Here is an 18,983-nt window from a genome sequence, read left to right on the forward strand (position 1 = left end):
GGAGCCAACCAAGATAGAGGGAGGGGAGAGTGAATTACAGACCCCTGGGGAAAATGCCGCCCCCCTCCACGGTGAAGCTAGAGACAGGCTGGGGAGCGGGGAGAGGGTGTCCCCACGCTCTGGGCTCCTGGTCCCATAGAGAACTGGTCCTCTCCTCCAGCCCCCAGACGCCCCCCACACACCCCCACTGCTGGGACCCGGCACAGCACCGCCCGGCAGGGCCCGTGGGTGGAGTCTCCGCGGGCCACAGCGCCCCTGGTGGTCAAAGTCCGGAGCGCCAGGTGAGCCCGCCGCTTCCCGCGTCCAGCCCATCAGCTGACCCTTCCCCAGTCCCGCCTTCTCCGACAACCCCGTGAGGAGGATTGCGGTCCCTTCTGCGCAGGCAAGGAAACCGAGGCTCGCAGAAGACGGGGGGCTGACCGTGCCCAGCTGGTGGGGGCGGGGCAGGGACCGGGCGGAGGTGCGGATGCAGACTGGGGGAGGTTGGGAACGGGGGTGGGACTGGAGGAAGGCGGGGGAACCGAGGTGAGGTCGGGGTGCAGGTGGGGAGAGAGAGCGAGCCAGAACCCCCCCCTCCCCTTCCGAGGTCCCTTGGGCTCCTGGCCGGCCCCTCAGCGCCCCCAGGACTGGGACGTGGCGTGGGCCTAGTAGGCAAGATCAGCGCAGCTTCCAGGAGCCCACCCGGAGCCGCCCTCTGCCGCGACCTAAGTGCCCCCTCGCTAACGCCCACCGAGTAGCTCCTCCCTTCTAAACTTTACTTTGTTGCTAAAATCTTGTGTTAACCGCAATTTGCGTGTCATTAAAACATACGTAAAACCGGACATTGGCCCCTCTGCCTGTGTCCAAGCACTGCCATCCGGCCCTGTCTCTGACAGGGTTTTCTGCCCAAGGGTCAGCCCGCGTGGAACTGGGCCATTGCAGGGACCAGGAGGATCTCTGAATCTCAGGGCCACCAAAGGAGCAGTGCTGTCCGTCTGTCATCAAACTACCTTGGAGCCACCTGAGGAAAGGGGAAGGGGCGAGAGTGAGGTGGGGGTCTGCTAAGACTAAATGCAGGTGAAGAGAACCCGGCGCCCTGTGGGGAACCACCCACCAACTCAATCCACAGGAACCGCACTGGCTGCAGGGGCACAGAGTCAGTGCTTGTTTGGGGAGAAACTCTGTGCTGAAGCAAAGGAGACAGGTCCCAGCACATCATGAATTATTCAACCACTTCCCAGAGTGGAGGCCTCCCAGGAAGACCGTTGTCACACACAGAGCCTGGGCAGGTGAAGAGCAGGTTGGCATCCCATGCCCCAACCCCAGAAAAGCCACTCCCAAACCCCCCCGCAGGGTCAGAAACACCTTGTGGGCAGAGTGCTCTGACCAGCATGCAGGGGTTTATTCTGACCCTCTGTCATGACCCTGGAGACAGTTCAGGGCAGTTTACATGCAGGGGAAATCACACTCTCAGCATGCACAGATACACGGAGAGACGTCACACAGGCATAGACTGACACATCTTTCAGCGCTGGCGAGAAAATGCCACAGTTGTAGTGGCTCTGGTCCTCCCAGCCTCCCGCTGCTGGCGGCAAAGAGAGGCCCACCCTCCCCAGGAACAACCCCACAGGGCCCAGGACCCCAAAGCAGGAGAGGCCAGTCCAGAGTCAGCGCCTCCCCATCTCTGCCTCGGGTTCACCTGGCCAGGTCTGTAGCTCAGTTGGCAGATGTTTCAGCAGCCAGTCTGCATGAAGAGCCTTTGCCAAGTCACCGACCTATGGGCTTCATCTACAGACCAGGAGGGTGCTTCTCTAGGTGGCCATAGTGGGCAGGGTCCCCTCGGCCCAGATAGTCCTTGCAGCCTTGCTCAGGTGGGCCCACCAAGCCCCAGCTCTCCTACCAACTCTGCATATGAAACTGTGCTCTGACTGGGCAGTGCTTAAGACAGGTTGTAACAGCAGGAAGGTCCCCCCCCACCAGACAACTGGAGGCCTGAAAATGAAGTAGTGGTCAGTCACTGGGGATGCAGAGCAGAACCTGGCCCACTACCATCCTTCCAAGGCCACCAGAACAGACAGGGCAGAGGGTTCTGCCAGCTGCAAAGCTGCTGACCTCAGATGGAGTCTGAAACGAGGGATCTGAGAGGGAGGCTGAGGGGGGCACAGGCACAGTAGAAAGATCACCACAGAGCCATCCCCACTCCCTGCAGCTGAGACCAGGCACAGGGGCTGCTCCACAAATGACAAAGGCCTGCTGTGGTCCTCCTGGTCACCTTGCACCCCTGAACAGCCATGTCTGCAGTGCAATGGTTTGTGTGTTCTGGAGGAAACAGGCTTGCTGAGACACCTCTGAAGGAAGTTCTACCCTCAGAACAAGTCCCACTGCCCGGGGATGCCCACTGGACTCTCCAGGCAGTCCCATGCCTGTCCGGCTGCCCAGAGGAGACACTGCAAGGCTCCTAGCATACAGCACACAGCGTGAGGGCACATGGGTCTGTACAGCTGCAGTTACACCTCCAGGTGCGTGTCCATCCACAGCAAGATGTTGAGGGAGAGACCAGAAGGGTCCATGAGGCTTGACAATGCCAGCACACCTCTGGCCAGGCAGTCTCACCAGTTGAGTCCATGCATCCACCCCCTGCCCTGTACTAGTAGGACCAGGGCTTTGAGGGCGGCCATACTGCTCTGACCTGTCCCATGATGGCAGCAGACCCTCCGAGGCCACAGGGCAACCCAAGGAGGCTGGTAATGCACAGTAACAGTGCGTCAGCCTAGAGAGCGGTGACCTGTGTGAGCTCTGTGTTGGGTGTGGATGGGCTCTGCGGGCTGACAGGCACCATGGGCAGGTCCACGCCTAGTCATGCTGGCCGCGGCACCGTCTCAGAGGTCTTGTGGGCGAGAGCCACGTCCTTGGCAATGCTGCGCACGCGGTCAGACACCTGCATCTCCCGTCGCAGGGTTGATGCACAGCAGAACTTGCGGAAGCAGGCTTTGAAGTTCTCATCCAGGAAGGCATAAAGGATAGGGTTGAGGCCGCTGTTGACATAGCCAAGGGCTGTGCAGAAACGCAGGATGGCCACTGCGGTCTCACTACCCGGCTGGACACCCAGGCCTTGGACCAGCACGAAGACCTGGACAGGTGTCCAGCAGCCCACGAACACTGCCACCACCACCAGCACCAGTCGCGTGATGCGCCGCAGGTTCCGGTCCTTCTCCCGGGAGCCTGAGAGCAGGCGGACGCCACGCAGCCGCCGGATCATCAGGCTGTAGCAGATGGAGATGATGAGCACGGGGATGATGAAGGAGAAGAGGAAGATGCAGATGGCAAACACGGGGCCCCAGTAATCCTGTGGGGTGGGGATCTCCACCAGACACTCGATCTCTGCAGGAAGAAAGACGGAGTCAGGGCAGGTGGGAAGGGAGGGAACCACCCAGAGCCAGGGCAGCAGGGAGCTGGGGAGGAAAGGCCATTGCACTGACCTTCATCCTCAACCTGTGCCGAGCCCATGATGGCAACAGGAACACCAACAACGGAGGCCAGGGCCCAGATGGCCACGTTGACGGCCTGGGCCTTGCTGGATGTCCGGACGTCAAGAGCACGGATGGGGTGGCAGATGGCCACATAGCGGTCCACACTCATGGCAGTCAGTGTGAAGGTGCTGGTGAACATGTTGTAATAGTCGATGGCAATGACTGTCTTGCACAGGGCATTCCCAAATGGCCAGAAGCCCAGGAGGACATCTGTGCCCTGGAAGGGCAGTGTCAGCAGCACCAAAGTGTCTGCCAGGGCCAGGTTAAAGATGTAAATGTTGGTAGCTGTCTTCATCTTGGTGTGTCTGCAGAGAGGACAGGAAAGAAGGCTTCATTTGGCCTGTGAGACCTGGCAGCAAAGGGCAAGGGGCCCTTCTTCTTGGCCATCACAGGGGGCAACCACTCTGACCCCTGTCAAAATGTAGGCTCCTGGGCCCAGCCCAATGACATGGAGCCTGGAGGCAAATATTTTAACAAGTTTTTCAAGTACTTACAGTATACGAAACAGTTCACAACCTAAAGACTGGTCTGCCTTGGAAAAGATGGGTGTGTGGGCAGACGAGTATATGCCTGACCCTGCATGAGAGCACAGGAAGAACTCATAAGAGAAGGAACCTGTCCTCCTCCCTTTCAAGCCTACCCCAAGACGCTTCTTGGACCAAAATGCTGGCCTTCCACCACCAAAGGTTTCCAGGGACTCCAAAATCTGTAAGAACACACCAAACCAGGCCTCACTGTTGCTTAGCAACCGAGACAGAAGATGTTGACAGGAGGGGATGGATGCTAATGGGGTCTGATCGTATCCAAGAACTTGGCACAGGGCTGGGGAAATTGTGGGTGCTTAATATCTGCTGAATGAATTAATAGTTCTGATAGTAGTGATGATAGTAGTGTTGATGACAGTGGTAATTATGGTGGTAGAGATGGTGGTGATAATGGTGATGATGCTGATGGTGGTGGTGATGGTGGTAATGGTGGTGATGGTGGTAATGGTGGTGATAGTGCTGCTGTTGCTGCTACTCTTAGCAGTGGCAGTGATGGTGGGGGTGATGGTGATGGTGGTGGTGGTAGTGGTGATGGTGGTGGTGACAGTGATGGTGGTGGTGACAGTGGTGATGGTGGTTGTGGTGGTGATGGTGGTTGTGGTGGTGATGGTGGTGGTAGTGGTAGTGATGGCAGTTGTGCTGCTGCTGCTACTCTTACTGGTGGCAGTGATGGTGGGGGTGATGGTGGTTGTGGTGGTGATGGTGGTGGTGGTGGTGATGGTAGTTGTGGTGGTGACGGTGGTGACGGTGGTGGTGGTGGTGGTGGTGATGGTAGTTGTGGTGACGGTGGTGATGTGGTGGTCGTGGTGATGGTGGTGGTGACGGTGGTGGTGGTGGTGGTGACGGTGGTGATGGTAGTTGTGACGGTGGTGATGGTGATGGTCGTGGTGATGGTGGTGGTGACGGTGGTGGTGGTGACGGTGGTGGTGACGGTGGTGATGGTAGTTGTGACGGTGGTGATGGTGATGGTCGTGGTGATGGTGGTGGTGATGGTGGTGGTGGTGACGGTGGTGGTGGTGGTGGTGACGGTGGTGGTGGTGGTGATGGTGGTGGTGGTGGTGGTGGTGATGGCAGTGGTGCTGCTGCTGCTACTCTTACTGGTGGCAGTGATGGTGGCGGTGATGGTGGTGATGGTACTAGCAGAGGTAACAATGTTCCATGTCAATTAGGCTACCATGAACAAATCTGGGGTTTAGTTCTGCATCTTAGAGAGGGATTAAGAATAATCCCAAAGAGGCCTTAATTATGACAGAATAACAAAGATAATGATGATGGCAGATGCCTGTGCCAAGTTCTTCATTTGAGTTTTCCTCATTTAAGATTTCAAAACTGCTAGTTTGATGCCCACACTGTACATAAGGATATTCAGGCTCAGAGGATCTAAATGGCCTTCTCAATGCCTTAGGGCTGATGAAAGGAAAAGTGGGTCACAAGGACTAGGAGAGAGGCCACAGACAGTAGAAAAGATTTGCCAAAAACACACCTGATACAGGACTGCTAATACTCAACAATAAGAGGCAACCTGGTTAAAAAATGGGCCAAAGACCTTAACAGAACCTCACCAAAGAATATACACAGACAGCAAATACGCACATGAAAAGATGCTCCACCTCATATGTCATCAGAGAAATAGGAATTAAAACAACAGTGAGATATCACCACATACCTATTAGAATGACCAGCATTTGGAGCTCTGATCCACTAAATGCTGTTGAGGACATGAAACAGTACAGCCACTTTGAAAGACAGTTGGTAGTTTCTTACAAAACAGACTCTTTCCATAAGATGCAGCATCACCTACTCTTTGATATTTACACAAAGGAGTTGAAAACACACCCAAATAAAAACCTACACATGGATGTTCACAGCAGCATAATTCCTAGTTGCCAAAACTTGGAAGCAACCAAGATGTCCTCCAGTTGGTAGATGGATAAATAAACTGTGGCTTATCCAGAAAATGGAATATTATTCAGCAATAAAATGAAATGAGCTATCAAGCCATGAAAAGACATGGAAGAAACTTACATGCATATTGCTAAATGAAAAAAAGCCAATCTTAAAAGGCTACAGACTGCATGAGGCCAACATTCTGGAAAAGGCAAAACTACAGAGAGAGTAAAAAGATTAGTGTTTGCCAGGGGTTGGGAGGTAGCAAGGCTGAGGAGGATTTTTAGGGCAATGAAACTATTTGGCATGATACTATAACTGTAGATAAGTGTGCAAGCTCAGTCATGTCCGCCTCTTTGTGACCCTATGGACCGTAGCCCAAGCTCCTCTGTTTGTAGGGTTTTCCAAGCAAGAATATTGGAGTGGGTTGCCATTTCCTTCTCCAGGGGATCTTCCCAACCCAGGGATCAAACCCACACCTACATCTCCTACATTGGCAGGCAGGTTCTTTTACCACTAAGTCACCTGAGAAGCCCCATAATTGTAGATACATGTCATTATGTATTTGTCCAAACCCACAGAAAGTATAACACCAAGAGGGAAACCTAAGGCAAACTATGAATTTGAGGGAATTATGATGTGTTGATGTAGGTTCATCAGTTGTGAAAATGTCCTATTCTGGGAGGGATGTTGATAACGGGGGAGTTTAGGCCTGGGGACCGGAGGGCAGGGACTATATGGGAAACCTCTGTACTTTCTGCTCAATTTTTATGTGAACGAAAACTCTTCTAAAAAAATTGCCCTTATAAAAAAGCAGGGCCAGGCTTCCCTGGTGGCTCAGTGATAAAGAATCCACCTGCCAATACAGGAGATATGAGTTCAGTCTCTGATCAGGGAAGATTCCACATGCCACGGAGCAATTAACCCTTGCACAACAACTATTGAGCCTGTGCTCCAGAGCTCAGGAGTTGCAGCTACTGAGCTGTGCACCGCAACTACTGAAGCCCGAGCACCCTGGAGCTCATACTCTGCAACAAGAGAAGCCACTGCAATGAGAAGCTCATGCTCCGCAAGTAGAGAGTAGCCCCCACTTGCTGCAAATAGAGAAAAAAGTCCACGCGGCAATGAAGACCTGGTACAGCTAAATAAATGCAATTAAAAAAGAAGGGACAAACCCACACCCAGATGCCACATTCACCCACAGCAAACCCTCCAGCCACAAGAGGCACGTGAGTCTGGTACCACGGTCTCAGCAGTGAGGGAGGGGCAGCTGCTCCTCACAGGTCTGTGTCTGAGTGCACAAGTGATACACACCAGCACATACAAATGTACAAGGGCATGCTCAAACACATGCACACATATGGACACAGACACAAGGGCATGTGCACATGTACACATGTGCACTGTGCGGCACACTCACCTGTGCACACATGCATGTGTTCATGCTCATTCATGTCCATGCTCACACGTACAAACATGTGTGCTCACATGTATTGTGGCCATGTACACAGATGCATGTACAAGGTGCAGTACACACTCATGAGTATGCACACACCCAGATGTGCACACACTCTCATGCATGTACTCATGAACACTCATATGCTCACACATGCATGTACACATATGCACAGACATACACATGTGTGACCCCATGCAGTCCCAATGCCATCCCCACACATTGTTCCCACCCTGTCCCCACACTCTCCCCCATGCCCTTACCACTCCAGTTCCCCATGCTGTGCCCTCAACGCTGTCTCAGCCATCCTTCCAAGCTGCCCCCACACTGCCCCCTGTGATGTCCCCACACTGTCCCCTCATGATGTCCCCTAGCAGCCTAGCTGCCACTCTTGACCCCACGAGCATTCCCATTCTGAGCACCAGCAATTGCTGGAATCGGCCCAGATACCAGCAGTAAACTCAGCCCTGGAGCTGGTGGAAGGGGCTTCGTGCACCTGCCCTGGCATGGGCCCTTGACCACACCGACAAGAGCTGCCTCCTGAGATCACTGGGGGGCCCATGAGATACTAGCACAGCAGCTTGGCCAGGAGCCTGGCCCATGGCTGAGACCTGGAAGTCATCTCTCAGGAGTCAGGGTGACACGCCATCTGGGGCAGATGGAACCTCCTCCCGCACCCAGACTACCCCCTCCCCATGCCAGGTGCCTCCACCCTGAGGAACTGAGCACCCAGGGCCTAAGGACTGACCCTGCCCAGTGACAGGGTGACCAGGAACTGAAGGGGGAGGGGCAGAGCTCCCCTGCCAGGCCCACCCAGAGCAGGCCCTTCTCCATGCCCCTTGCAGCTGTCCAGGACTCACCGGCAGGAAACTTGGGGGAGGGGGACACCCAGCTTACCTGAGGATGACGTACATGACGAGACAGTTCCCCAACAGCCCCCCGATGCACACAGCCAGGTAGAGCCCCACAATGGTGACCTTGAGCCCAAGGGGCAAGAAGGCGCCGTGGCTGGCGTTGAGCAGCAGGTGGGGGGGCAGCAGGCTGTGGTTGGCGCTCAGGAGGGACAGGTTGCCCTGCAGGTGTTCCTGGTAGAGAACCTCCCAGAACGGGGCAGGGAAGAGGGACTCCATGCCAACACCTGCACAAGAAGCCCCAGTCCCTGGGAAAGCACAGGGACACGTGAGCACAGCACCCCACACCTACCCAGCCCCAGGCCACAGACATGGAGACACACGCGTGTGCACACACACATGTGTGTGCACACACACACACACACACACGGAGGAGCAGCTGGAGACATGCAAATGTGTATGCCCAGACAGGGACACGCAAAGACAGGCGACATGTTCACACTCAGGGACACAGTCTCAGCTGGCCTGCGGTTCTCTCATGTGCGTGGAGGCAGTTACACCAGGGACAAATGTCTACCCACAGGGGCTCACGGACACATAGCACACACACACACACCCCCAAACCCACCCTCGTGCACATGCAGGCACAAGAACAACGAAGACACACCCAGAAACACCTGGAACACAGGACACAGGGCAGCCAGCGCAGGGCCTCCACCCGCCCCTCCCCAACCCTGCCTGAGAGCCGCAGCCACCCTGGGTCCCCTCCACACCAGCCCTCAGCGGCTCAGCCTTACCTCGGTGACCTCCGTGGAAGCTGGGACCCCAGAGACCCTGACTCCCTTGGCCAACAGCAGAGCAGGGCTCGGAGCGCCTGCCTGAGTCAGCCCTGGGTCCGGATGGGGCTGCGGCTGCCGCACAGTGGCAGCTGCTCCTGCTCCTTCTCAGACGCCAGACCAGACGCAGCAGCCTGGTGCGGAGCTGGGGGAGGGGAGGCTACGGCTCCACCGCGGGAGGGGCCGTGCAGGCTGGAGGAGGGGGCCCCAGGCTGGAGGAGGACAGACGCGAGGACCAGGGTACACCCTCAGAGATGAATACCAGAGCTGGGCTTGGACACATGGACACAAGAATACAGCTGCACCCAGGAACTCACACACACAAAGACACACACACAAAGACACACAGGGATTTGGAGACAGACACACAAGGACACACAGAAACATATGAAAACATGGAACAGAGACTCAGGGGGACGGACACAGACAGACAGACACGGAGTCCCGTCTCACACAGAGACAGGGCCTTGCGTGGACTTGGACCTGCCCTGGCTGGAGTTCGGTGCCCAGAACACTGCCCCTCAGCTAGGCTCCCAGGGCTGGTGAGCCAGAGTGGGCTGGCAGGTGGGGGCCCCTGCCCAGCCAGCCCCTAGCAGATCAGAACCTCATAAACAAGTAGGATGTCTGACTGTCCAGTGTGCCCCTGGGCCTCCTGTGTGCCAAGCCCATCATGAGCACAAGCTCGTCCATCCCCACTACCCCTGACCATTGCCCTCAGCATCACCTTTGTGCCCACAAGAGAAGTAAGCCTCAGCTTCTCAGCAGTATGAAGCCACCTGTCGAAGTGGCAGAGACAGGGTTCAAACCTGGGTCCGTCTGCCACTTGGAGACCCACCAAGGGCAACTCTGCCACAGCTGAGTCCCAGAGAAACATTTGGGTGTCATTCCCTCACAGCCTGGGTCCCCAGCACCCACACCACTGAATATGCCTCCTTCCCAGCACTGGGGTCACATGTCATACGGGTGACCCCTGAGCAGAATTGCCAGCCCTACCCAATCATGGGGTCGTTCTTCCCGCCCAGGCTCTGCCCACACAGCCCGGACCCTGCTTGGAGCATGTGTCTCCAAGGATGGGGACCTGGTTGCTAGGCAACTGGCAGCAATGTTGCTAGGATACCTGGCGAATCAGGAGAGGACAGAGCAGACAGATACCCTAGGACTCAGCATCCCAAGCTGTCCCAAGATCTCTCTCTGGATCTTCACTGCAGTCAACTCAGGGACACGTGCGGAGACACAGGGCACAACCACAAAGGCAATCAGGACACAAGACTCACAAACACACACAAAGATGCCCCCACAGGCACTGAGGGAAAGGCACAGACACAGCTACGTGCTCAGAGATGCACAGACATCTCTGACCCACAAACACATGGGCCACAGCCACGCAAACGCACACCAGGGCGCATATGAGGCACATGGTAGACACGGGAGAAGCAGATCAAGGCCTCAGACACCCCCGAGACACATACACGCATCACATTCTCCAGGCAAAGCTTGAAGCCCATGGGAGCCCAGCAGGGCAGGAAGCCAGGGGGTCTCAGCCTCCTGCAGCCTCCCCAACCGAACTGGGCTCCCCAAGGTCTGAGCAGCCAATCCCCTCCCACCCCTCACTGTCTGGGCCCACCTGGCCACCAGCTTCTGGAGATGCATTTCCTAATGGCCTTCAGCCTGAGGGAGGGGTTGAGCTAGAAGGCTGCTGTGAGGCTGAATGTGAGTTCCGGTCTGGATAGAACTCCCAGGAGGGCGAATCAGATAGAGAAAGCATAAATGTGATTGCAGGCTGACATCCGGCCCCTCACGGGCAGTCTTAGTCCAAGGACAGGTTGGTGGGTGGCTAGGCTGGGGTGCTGATGACATCCCCTGGAGATGGCAGCCCCCCAGCGCTGGACCCTGGTGTGTTCTCACAGAGAGGGCTGACCCAGGAAATGGCCTCGTCTTTCTGGACCCCTGCATAGCCAGGATGAGACACAAAACGTATGTGTCATAGGTGGGGCAGCAAGGAACACATGTGAGCATTTGCATCAAAGCAAGACAACCCCAAACACACACAACACACGCAGGCAAAACAAAACACACAGGGGCACCAGGGACAGCCCAAGACACACAGCCTCCACAAAGGACAGCACCAATGTCCACAAATGCAGTGACAGCCTGACCAGGGCTGCTCTTGGAGGTCACAGGCATTTGGGGCAGGACACAGGTCCCAAAGTGCCGCTGACACCCACAAACACCTCACTCTTACACCAGGGACCCAGGCCCATCAACGCCAGATGGCACACTGGCTGCTGCCCCTTCGTCCCCACATGTCTCGCCACCCCTGAGCAGGGCACAGGAATCAAAGCACAGTTGCTGGCAACCTCCAGGGAATTCAGCCATCCCCAGGGAATTCAGTCACCAGACTAATTGTGCTGTTAAAAGGTAAGAGGAAAAAAAAAAAAAAAAAAAAGGTAAGAGGATTTTCATAATTCTGGGCTTCTACATAAAATATTACTTTTTCCTTGTGATCTTAACTTCTTAATATTTGCATACAGTGACAGAGAATTGTAGGTTTGCGATATCATGTTAAATTTTGCAGCCATTTAATAACACTTATTAATATTATTTCAAAGTTTTATTTTCAGGCCCTGGCATTGATCCGCATGCCCTTAGATCTCAGCATTTCCATTTGCCCGTGACAAACACAAGACCTGGACACAGAAACAAGCAGGAGATGTGGCAGGGTATCTCACAGTGGCTGGCCCAGACAGCAAGAGCACCTCCCATCCCAGGAGAGTGGGGAAGATGGTGGAGAAGCAGGAAGAAGCTCCACTCAGGAATGTGAGCTCTGCCAGCATATGGCCCCTCGGGAATCAGGAGGAGAGGGTGTCAAAGGTTCTCAGTCCTACAAAAACAGAGGGAATCCCTTCTTGCAGGAGAATGTACCCATTCCCCACACCCCACATCCACACCATAACTCCCACTCCTACAAGCCTCTTCCCCCTGCAGCCCCCTGGCCTGGACCCAGGGAAGCTGAGAAGAGGGCCCAGACTTCTGGCTCAGAGAACTCCCTCCTGGGGGAGCACCAAGTAAGGGCTAGAGGTGGTCCCAACCTGGGTTTCATATATCCAGGAGGCCTGCCTGAAGGAGGCAGCCTGCTAGGTCAGCCTGCCTAAGCCCTCACTGTTTCTTCTAGAGCCCAGAGACCTTTGTCTTCAAAAGCCACCAGGTGTAGAGTCACGGATGTAGAAAACAAACTTGTGGTTACCAGGGAATAAGGGGGGAAGAGGGGATAAATTGGGAGATTGGGACTGACAGGTACACACTACTTTAGAAAAAAAAAAAGTGGACATATGTATATGTATAACTGATTCACTTTGCTGTACATCTGAAACTAACACAACAGTAAATCAAGTACACCCTTTAAAAAAAATTTTTTTTTTTAAGCAGCAGCAGCAGCAGCCAAGTGAAGCTGAATCCCAAGGCCTAGTGTGTTTGTGTTAGTCGCTTAGTCGTGTCTGACTCTTTGTGACCCCATGGACTGTAGCCCATCAGGCTCCCCTGTCCATGGAGTTCTCCAGGCAAGAATCCTGGAGTGGGTTGCCATTTTCTTCTTCAGGGGGATCTTCCCAATCCAGTGATCGAACACAGGTTTCTTGCATTGCGAGCAGATTCTTTACCATCTGAGCCACCAAGGAAGCCCTATCCTAAAGGAACCAGCCTAGCAGCAGGAAGGGGAAGGTCCCAGGGACAGCTTCTCATAACTTGGGGGTGGGAAGGATGGACTGTTTCTATGCAGCTTCAGGAAGGGGATGGATGGCATGCCAGCTCTGGAGATATGGGGCTACCGAATCAGAGCTTACCCTCTCACCGGAAGCCAGAGCAAACTTTCAAAAAACAATGGGAACGGTCAACAGCCTCCTTCCAAAAGGTCAGAACCCCAGCTGAGACCCACCCCCACCAAAGCCAAGACAGTCCCTCCCCTCAGAGACTCAGGTCATGAGCTCCCAAAAAGGCACCATCCACACGCCCAAGTAGACAACCAGGAATGAAAGGGAGAGGCATGTCAGCACTGTGGGAACCACCAATATATGAACAAATTATGGACCTAATGCACTAGTTCTGGTCTAACATAAATTGGAATGAGTCCATGGATTAATGAATCTGGAATAAACTGATGAGTGCATGAACAAATTAAAGAATCAAATTAAGTGAATCAGTTATAAAATATCATGAAACTCATAAATACATAGATAACAGGATTCTAGGAGCCAGGACCCAGAGATTCAGAGCCTGAGTCTTAGTCTTAGACCCCTAGATCCCAAACTTACCCGGGGAGAGGGGAAAACCCCGTTTTCTGCTGTGGGAGGCCTCTAGGGCCATGCAGAGGGGAAAAGGGCTCAACTTGGAAGGTCTCCTCAGAGCTGTGCCCCTTAACCCCAAAACTGGCCAGTAGACAGCTCTCCAGCCAGAAAGCTGAGCCCACAGCCCGTGGAAGAGCGCCTCTGGGGCTCCTCGGAAAACAAAGAGCCCGCACTCTGTCTGGAAAAGCTGGGGTCATCTCCCCCAGTGTCCTTACAGCTGGGAAGTCCCTCAGCGCAGGTGTCCAGGGCATCTTCCCTCTTGGACCAAGGCTCTAACTGCGCACCTTCCGAGGGGTCGCCCCGCCCCCGCTGGCATGGGGGAGGGGCGGGTCTCCGGGTTACCAAGCAACCGCGTCAACAAGTCCCTGAGAGTCCCGGCTGAGTTGGAGGTTCAGATCCGAGAAGGTGGAAAGTATGGGGTGTGGGGACGGGATGCAAGGTGTCCGGGCAGTGGAGTGCCCGCTGCTAAGGATGGGGTGGGGGAGGGAGCGGCCGTCAGCCCCTGTCCCAGTGTGGGCCGGGAGCTGGCCTGGGGTCTGTGGGATGGGATGGGTGAAGAAAGGTGCCCTGTAGGGACTTCTGGGTGTTTCCCTTTCCCACCTCATGGGCCCTCCCTCCCCACCCCCCATATCCTCCCTGGGCTCCACTCCTTTACCCCATCTAGACCCAGAGGGGATAGGCTGGGAGGATGGCATCTCCCCCACAGCAAGCCAGCTGTCCACTGGGCTCTGAGCCTCCACCGCACACAAGTGAGACCTCCCATAGACAAACTGACCCACATAAGAAAATCAAACACACACACACACACATCTCCCAGAAAAGCATGAGTCGTCTGCTCAGACACAAGGAAGACCCACAACCTATATCTCCAATCCCTAACACTAAAACAGAGGGGCCTAAGGCCAACGCAGGTGGTGGGACTAAACACAAAGAGGGTCCGGCATGGGGAGTGTCCACCAAGCCTCACCCAGAGCAGTCTCAAGCAGTCTGCACCCCTGGGCAGTGCTTGAGGTCAACTCAGGGGTCTCAGCCTTTTCTCAGTGGACAGAGAAACAGCCCCGGGGCAGGAAGGGAGTGGATCAGAAAGTTCTAGACTGAGCTGACGGGGACGTGTGCGAGGTTGGGGTAAAAGTGCAGAGATCAGAGGTCTAGGCCCTAAAGTGGGTTCCACAGGGTCCAGAGGGGCCGGAGCTGGGCGCCCAAGGTGGGCCCAGGTCAGGCCAAAGGGGTGGGCGGCAAGGGCTGGATGTTGTCTTCCCTCCACAAGGCTCAAGGATGCAGCCGGAGCCCGCGAAGGAGACCGGGAGGAGGGGCCCGCGGGAGCGAGCGAACAAGGGCTCGCAGGGAGCAGGGGCCCGCGTGGGGCGCGCCCAGGCGGAGCCCCCCAAGCCGGGCTGGGCCCTCACGCTGGAGGGGCTGGCGGCCATGCGGCCCGCGCAGCGCCACAGCCACCTGCTTTTCGGCGACCTGCTGGAGGACGTGCGCGCGACCGCTTCCCTCTTCCCGTGCGAGTCAGCGGAGGTGGGGTACCGCATGCCGGACTCGCGTGCGTGGACGTTGCCGCTCGAGCCACCCGCGCAGCGCCATGACCGACTCCTAGGCGTCCTTAAGGCCGCCGAGGCCCGCGGCCGAGTCCGCGCGCTCCGGCTACGCTACGCCCGCATGCGGGTGAGGCAGGGACGGGGCCTGGGGCGGCGGGACTGCCGGGACGGGAGCGCTACAGGCCAGGCGGGGCACCCGTCGTCGCTAAGGCTCCGCAACAGCCCGGCCCCGACCCCGATCCCGCAGGCGGAGGAGATCTCGCTCCTCATTCAGAGCCAGAGGTCCGCGCGCGCCGCCATCCGGCTGGAGCTGTTCCTGCCGCCGCAGCTGAAGCCCACGAGGATCCCAGACCCCCTGGACCGGCAAGAGGTGCCCGCGAGCCCGGGAAGGGGAGGGAGGGAAGGCCCGCCCGCCTGCCCGCCTCCCCGCACACCGGGCCCAAGCCCCTTTTCCCCCGCAGAGGAGGCGCGTGGAAACCATCCTGAAGGAGAAAGTCCACGGCAGCATCTTCCCACGTTGACAGCGACCCCACAGCGCGAAACCGCGCCCCACCCTCCTACATAAAGTCTCATTTCCCAACCACCCCCCGGTCTGTACGCTTCCCCTCTCTAAGTCCCCCGGCGGAGGGAAGGGGTTCGGATAGATGCTGGGTCTCCCACATCCTATGTCACAGGACATCACGGTACACAGGATGCGGCTCCGCCAACGAAGTGGAAAGGTGCAAATAGGCGGACATCAGATTAACAGCGGGCAGGGACATCCCTAACCCCCCAAATCCCATGCTGCCCCCAGCAGGCAACCTAGTGCCCTGTGAATTCGTGGGGGTCTCCAGTCTGGCTGTGCCAGGAAGAAGAGCCTGGCTGGGCAAGCGTTGCAACCCCAGAAGTGAGGGCAACCTCAGGGAGAAAGCAGGACCCCTAGACCACAGGCCATTCCATCAGAGGGTCAGAGAGGAAGCTGACGTTCTGGGCAGGAGAGTGACTGCAAGAGCCAACGCTGGCCTTCTGACAAGAGTCAATGCTGGCCTTCGGACAGTCAGCTCTGTCTAGGAGGGTCTTCAGAAGACAGGGAGACTGGGGAAGGGGAGATCTCTTAAGGCAGACCTCTGCTTCTTATTGAGTCACTCAGTCGTGTCAGACTCTTTGCAACCCTGTGAACTGCAGCACGCCAGGCTCCTCTGTCCTCCACCATCTCCATGAGTTTGCTCAAATTCATGTCCATTGAGTCGCCCAGACAGAAAGTCACCCTCGATTTTCCTTTCCATCCTGATAGTCCCTCTCTGCCCCTTTGATTCCCCCTTACTGGAACACACACACAGAGGACAGGAAGGACACCACTCCTGTCCCACTCTGACAAACCCACATCCTACAAAACCTCTGGATTCCAAAAGAACATCCTTAGTTTCTGGACAGATTTCCCCTTCAAGAATTTACTTCTCTCCCCAACAGAGACTCTTTGCAGAGCCTGGGATTTCTCTTAGCCGGCTCTCCTTTCTCCTCCCTCTCGGCAGTCCAGTGGGTTATCACAGAGGTGGGGGCCTCACACAAGGCCATCCCCTGTCAGAAGGCTCCAGCAGAGTCACCAGCCTACAGCAGAGAACTGGTCCTAGAGGGGTGCATCCTCTACCAGCAGAGGCCAGAGCTGGGGTCAGCAAGGAGTTCTGTTCAATGGCAGCCAGTGCCCTCCCTGACCGGGCTCAGGATGGCGACCAGAACCCTCTGTGTCCCCAGTAATCGCTACCCCCACACAGGACACCTGGCCAGTTCTGAGCTGTTGCACCCTTGGCCTTGATCCAAGCCAGAACTGTGTGTGGAGCTGAAGTCTGGAAGCTCTGGGAGAGATGAGGGAGCTCTCTACAGGAGGGTAGGCAGAGAGAATAAGGAACAAGGGAGAGAGGGTGACTTGGGCATGGGACAGAGCAACGTCTCTGTCCCAGAGCAACAGCCACTTACCTGCTGACATGTGCAAGATGCCAGCTGGCCCTGGCTGCCCTGGGTAGGCTCCCTGCGATCTGAACCCCAGCATTCCATCTCTGGGGGAAGTGTCAAGCACTGGAATTATTTCATCTGTTTAGTAAAATAGCACATTTTACTTCATTACTCCTCTGAGCCTCCATTTCTTTGTCTTTAAAAAGGAAACCTTAATGACCTCACATGGCACCATGGCCCCAGGTGAGTGCTCCGTAAGAGAGGGGTCACTCTAAACAGGCAGGCACTGAAGAGCAGAGGACGAGAGAGGTGCACACAGCCCTGAGGAGCCTTCACAGACAGCTCTGCACCAGGTGGGGGCTGGCACAGGGGGTACCCTTTGATCACCCCACCAGGGAGGCGGCCTTGGTCTGGAGAGAACACCTCGGAAAGGGGAGGAGGACATTGCTGCAGGGCCTGGAGGAGGCTTCTGCAATGAGAAAGCAAAGCATGCAAGCCACAACCCAATGACTGGAGGCTATAAGAGATCGGGGTGGGGGGGATCCCCAGGGCTGGGAGCACATGCTCTAGACAGAGGGTCCTGGGTTCAAATCCCACCCCCAGTGTTACCCCAGGAGAGAAGTACGCCGACCCCCACCGCATCCAGCTGCCCCACACGTCTCAGGATGCGAGTGGAGATGCCATGTCAAGCATCATAGCATGAGCATGGCTGTGTGAGCCGGACTAAGTGTTGGCCCCTTCAAGGCCAACTTTGAAGGCCTTACCTCCTGGGGCTGTTATCTAGGCTAAATAAGAAGGAGCCACCTCTCATCTGGGAAGGCTTCTGGCCTCTGCTCCGGCCCAGCCAGCCTGTCAACACGGCAGCCTCTGGACACACAGCATAAGAGGCTCCCCAGCCTGCGGGGCCTCTCCCTCCTCCCTGGCCTTGGCCTGCACTCTCTGCAGCTCAGCTCTGCCTAGCTGCTGCTGGCTCCAGTTCTATCCTTTGCCAAGCAAGATGCAGGTCTGAAACACCCGCTCTCTGCGCTGTGATTCTCCTTAGCCCTCCTCACCTCTCACCCAGTCTGCAAGTCCATTTCTTGTCTGCTCCGCGGCTGGTCTGTCCTGCCCAATGCCAGGTCCCAAGGCTGACATGTAGAGAACACCCAAACATTTGCAGGATGAAGACAGTATGTAAACTCTCCCCTTCCCTTTATATCCCCAAGAGCGCTGAAACACGTGAGCACATACAACTTTGTGCAACTGGAAGGCATTTTGTGAGCAGGCCCGGGGACCAAGGGACAGGAGCTGTACGCACTCTGATGCCAGGGGACACAGACACTCTGCAGACCACTTCCAGAGCAGGGTCAGGGCCGTCCAAACACGGGCCCACAGCATGGTGGGATAAGGAATTTAACTCACATCTGTACCGAATCATAAAATACGAGATTTGGCCAAAGAGAAGACACAGGCATTCCTGGCAAAGGGGAGGGTGTGGCTTTAAACTTTAGAACATCTTGGGGTAACTGGAGGGATTGAAAGGGACTCAGCCGGCCACGCGGACAGGGACTTCGGCGACCCGGGATATAAGAACCATTCCCCTCCCCCCCCCCCCCCCCCCGCCGCTCCGCCCCCCACAACAGTGGCGCTGCAGCCTAGGAACCGCCTTCCTTGAGAAGGCCCTACAGCACGGTGACTGACAGCACGCCCTTAACCGCGTTTCACAGCTAAGGATACTCAGTGCCAGAGAGCCAAGCGACGGCCCGGGAGTGACCACGGGGTCCAGTCCTTTCCAGCCGCCTCTCCCTTCCTCAAGAGGGGCAAGCAGCCTATGGAGTCGCCCCCTTCCACCCCCCCACCCCCACCCCCACCCCCATAACGGCAACGCTGGACTGGCCCGGCCACACCCCCAGCTGCCGCAGTACCACTTCAGCCGCTCCGGGAGCCAGAGGCCCCAGCATCAGCACCTCATCTCCGCGGGCCACTCTAAGCGACAATGGGGACCCATGCGCCGCGCCGCAGCGCGCGGAGCGGTGGGGAGGGGGCGGGTGGGGCGCAGAGCCGGCAGAGCTCGGGGCGGGGCGCGCCGGGCGGGGCGGGCCGGGCAGGG

At 56.5% G+C, this 18,983-nt stretch overlaps 2 protein-coding genes across 25 annotated transcripts; one reads left to right on the top strand and one right to left on the bottom strand.

Moving 5' to 3' along the window:
* Positions 1-1,360: 1,360 nt before the first annotated feature.
* Positions 1,361-18,948, bottom strand: OPRL1 (opioid related nociceptin receptor 1). Of its 23 annotated transcripts, none has more exons than XM_043883433.1 (7): positions 18,841-18,948; positions 17,947-18,021; positions 16,919-17,032; positions 11,814-11,965; positions 8,295-8,556; positions 3,459-3,814; positions 1,361-3,360 (listed from the first exon to the last, which is right to left on the bottom strand). In XM_043883433.1, exons 4-7 carry the CDS (start codon positions 11,845-11,847, stop codon positions 2,837-2,839), a joined length of 1,176 nt encoding a protein of 391 aa, XP_043739368.1. In that variant the 5' UTR covers positions 11,848-11,965; positions 16,919-17,032; positions 17,947-18,021; positions 18,841-18,948; the 3' UTR covers positions 1,361-2,836. The 23 variants fall into 23 exon arrangements, with proteins under 23 accessions (XP_043739368.1, XP_043739370.1, XP_043739376.1 ...); XM_043883435.1 differs by having other exon boundaries at positions 17,954-18,021; positions 18,799-18,930; XM_043883441.1 differs by lacking the exon at positions 11,814-11,965 and adding an exon at positions 10,709-11,031 and having other exon boundaries at positions 18,799-18,930.
* Positions 13,780-15,567, top strand: LKAAEAR1 (LKAAEAR motif containing 1). Of its 2 annotated transcripts, none has more exons than XM_043883464.1 (4): positions 13,780-13,836; positions 14,692-15,092; positions 15,213-15,335; positions 15,427-15,567. In XM_043883464.1, exons 2-4 carry the CDS (start codon positions 14,700-14,702, stop codon positions 15,484-15,486), a joined length of 576 nt encoding a protein of 191 aa, XP_043739399.1. In that variant the 5' UTR covers positions 13,780-13,836; positions 14,692-14,699; the 3' UTR covers positions 15,487-15,567. The 2 variants fall into 2 exon arrangements, with proteins under 2 accessions (XP_043739399.1, XP_043739398.1); XM_043883463.1 differs by having other exon boundaries at positions 13,797-13,829.
* Positions 18,949-18,983: the final 35 nt, after the last annotated feature.

The sequence above is a fragment of the Cervus elaphus genome, chromosome 23 (assembly GCF_910594005.1).
Source record: "Cervus elaphus chromosome 23, mCerEla1.1, whole genome shotgun sequence".
Taxonomy (NCBI): Eukaryota; Metazoa; Chordata; class Mammalia; order Artiodactyla; family Cervidae; genus Cervus; species Cervus elaphus.

Excerpts from the sequence above, each read along its gene's own strand:
- OPRL1 (XM_043883433.1), bottom strand. The coding sequence starts at position 11,847 with ATGGGAGGTGCTCTTGCTGTCTGGGCCAGCCACT. Across the intron at positions 8,557-11,813 it reads TGCTGTCTGGGCCAGCCACT|GGACTGGGGCTTCTTGTGCA; the intron begins GTGAGATACCCT and ends GTGCTTTCCCAG. Across the intron at positions 3,361-3,458 it reads GGCACAGGTTGAGGATGAAG|AGATCGAGTGTCTGGTGGAG; the intron begins GTCAGTGCAATG and ends TTCTTCCTGCAG.
- LKAAEAR1 (XM_043883464.1), top strand. The coding sequence starts at position 14,700 with ATGCAGCCGGAGCCCGCGAAGGAGACCGGGAGGAGGGGCCCGCGGGAG. Across the intron at positions 15,093-15,212 it reads TACGCTACGCCCGCATGCGG|GCGGAGGAGATCTCGCTCCT; the intron begins GTGAGGCAGGGA and ends CCGATCCCGCAG. Across the intron at positions 15,336-15,426 it reads ACCCCCTGGACCGGCAAGAG|AGGAGGCGCGTGGAAACCAT; the intron begins GTGCCCGCGAGC and ends TTTCCCCCGCAG.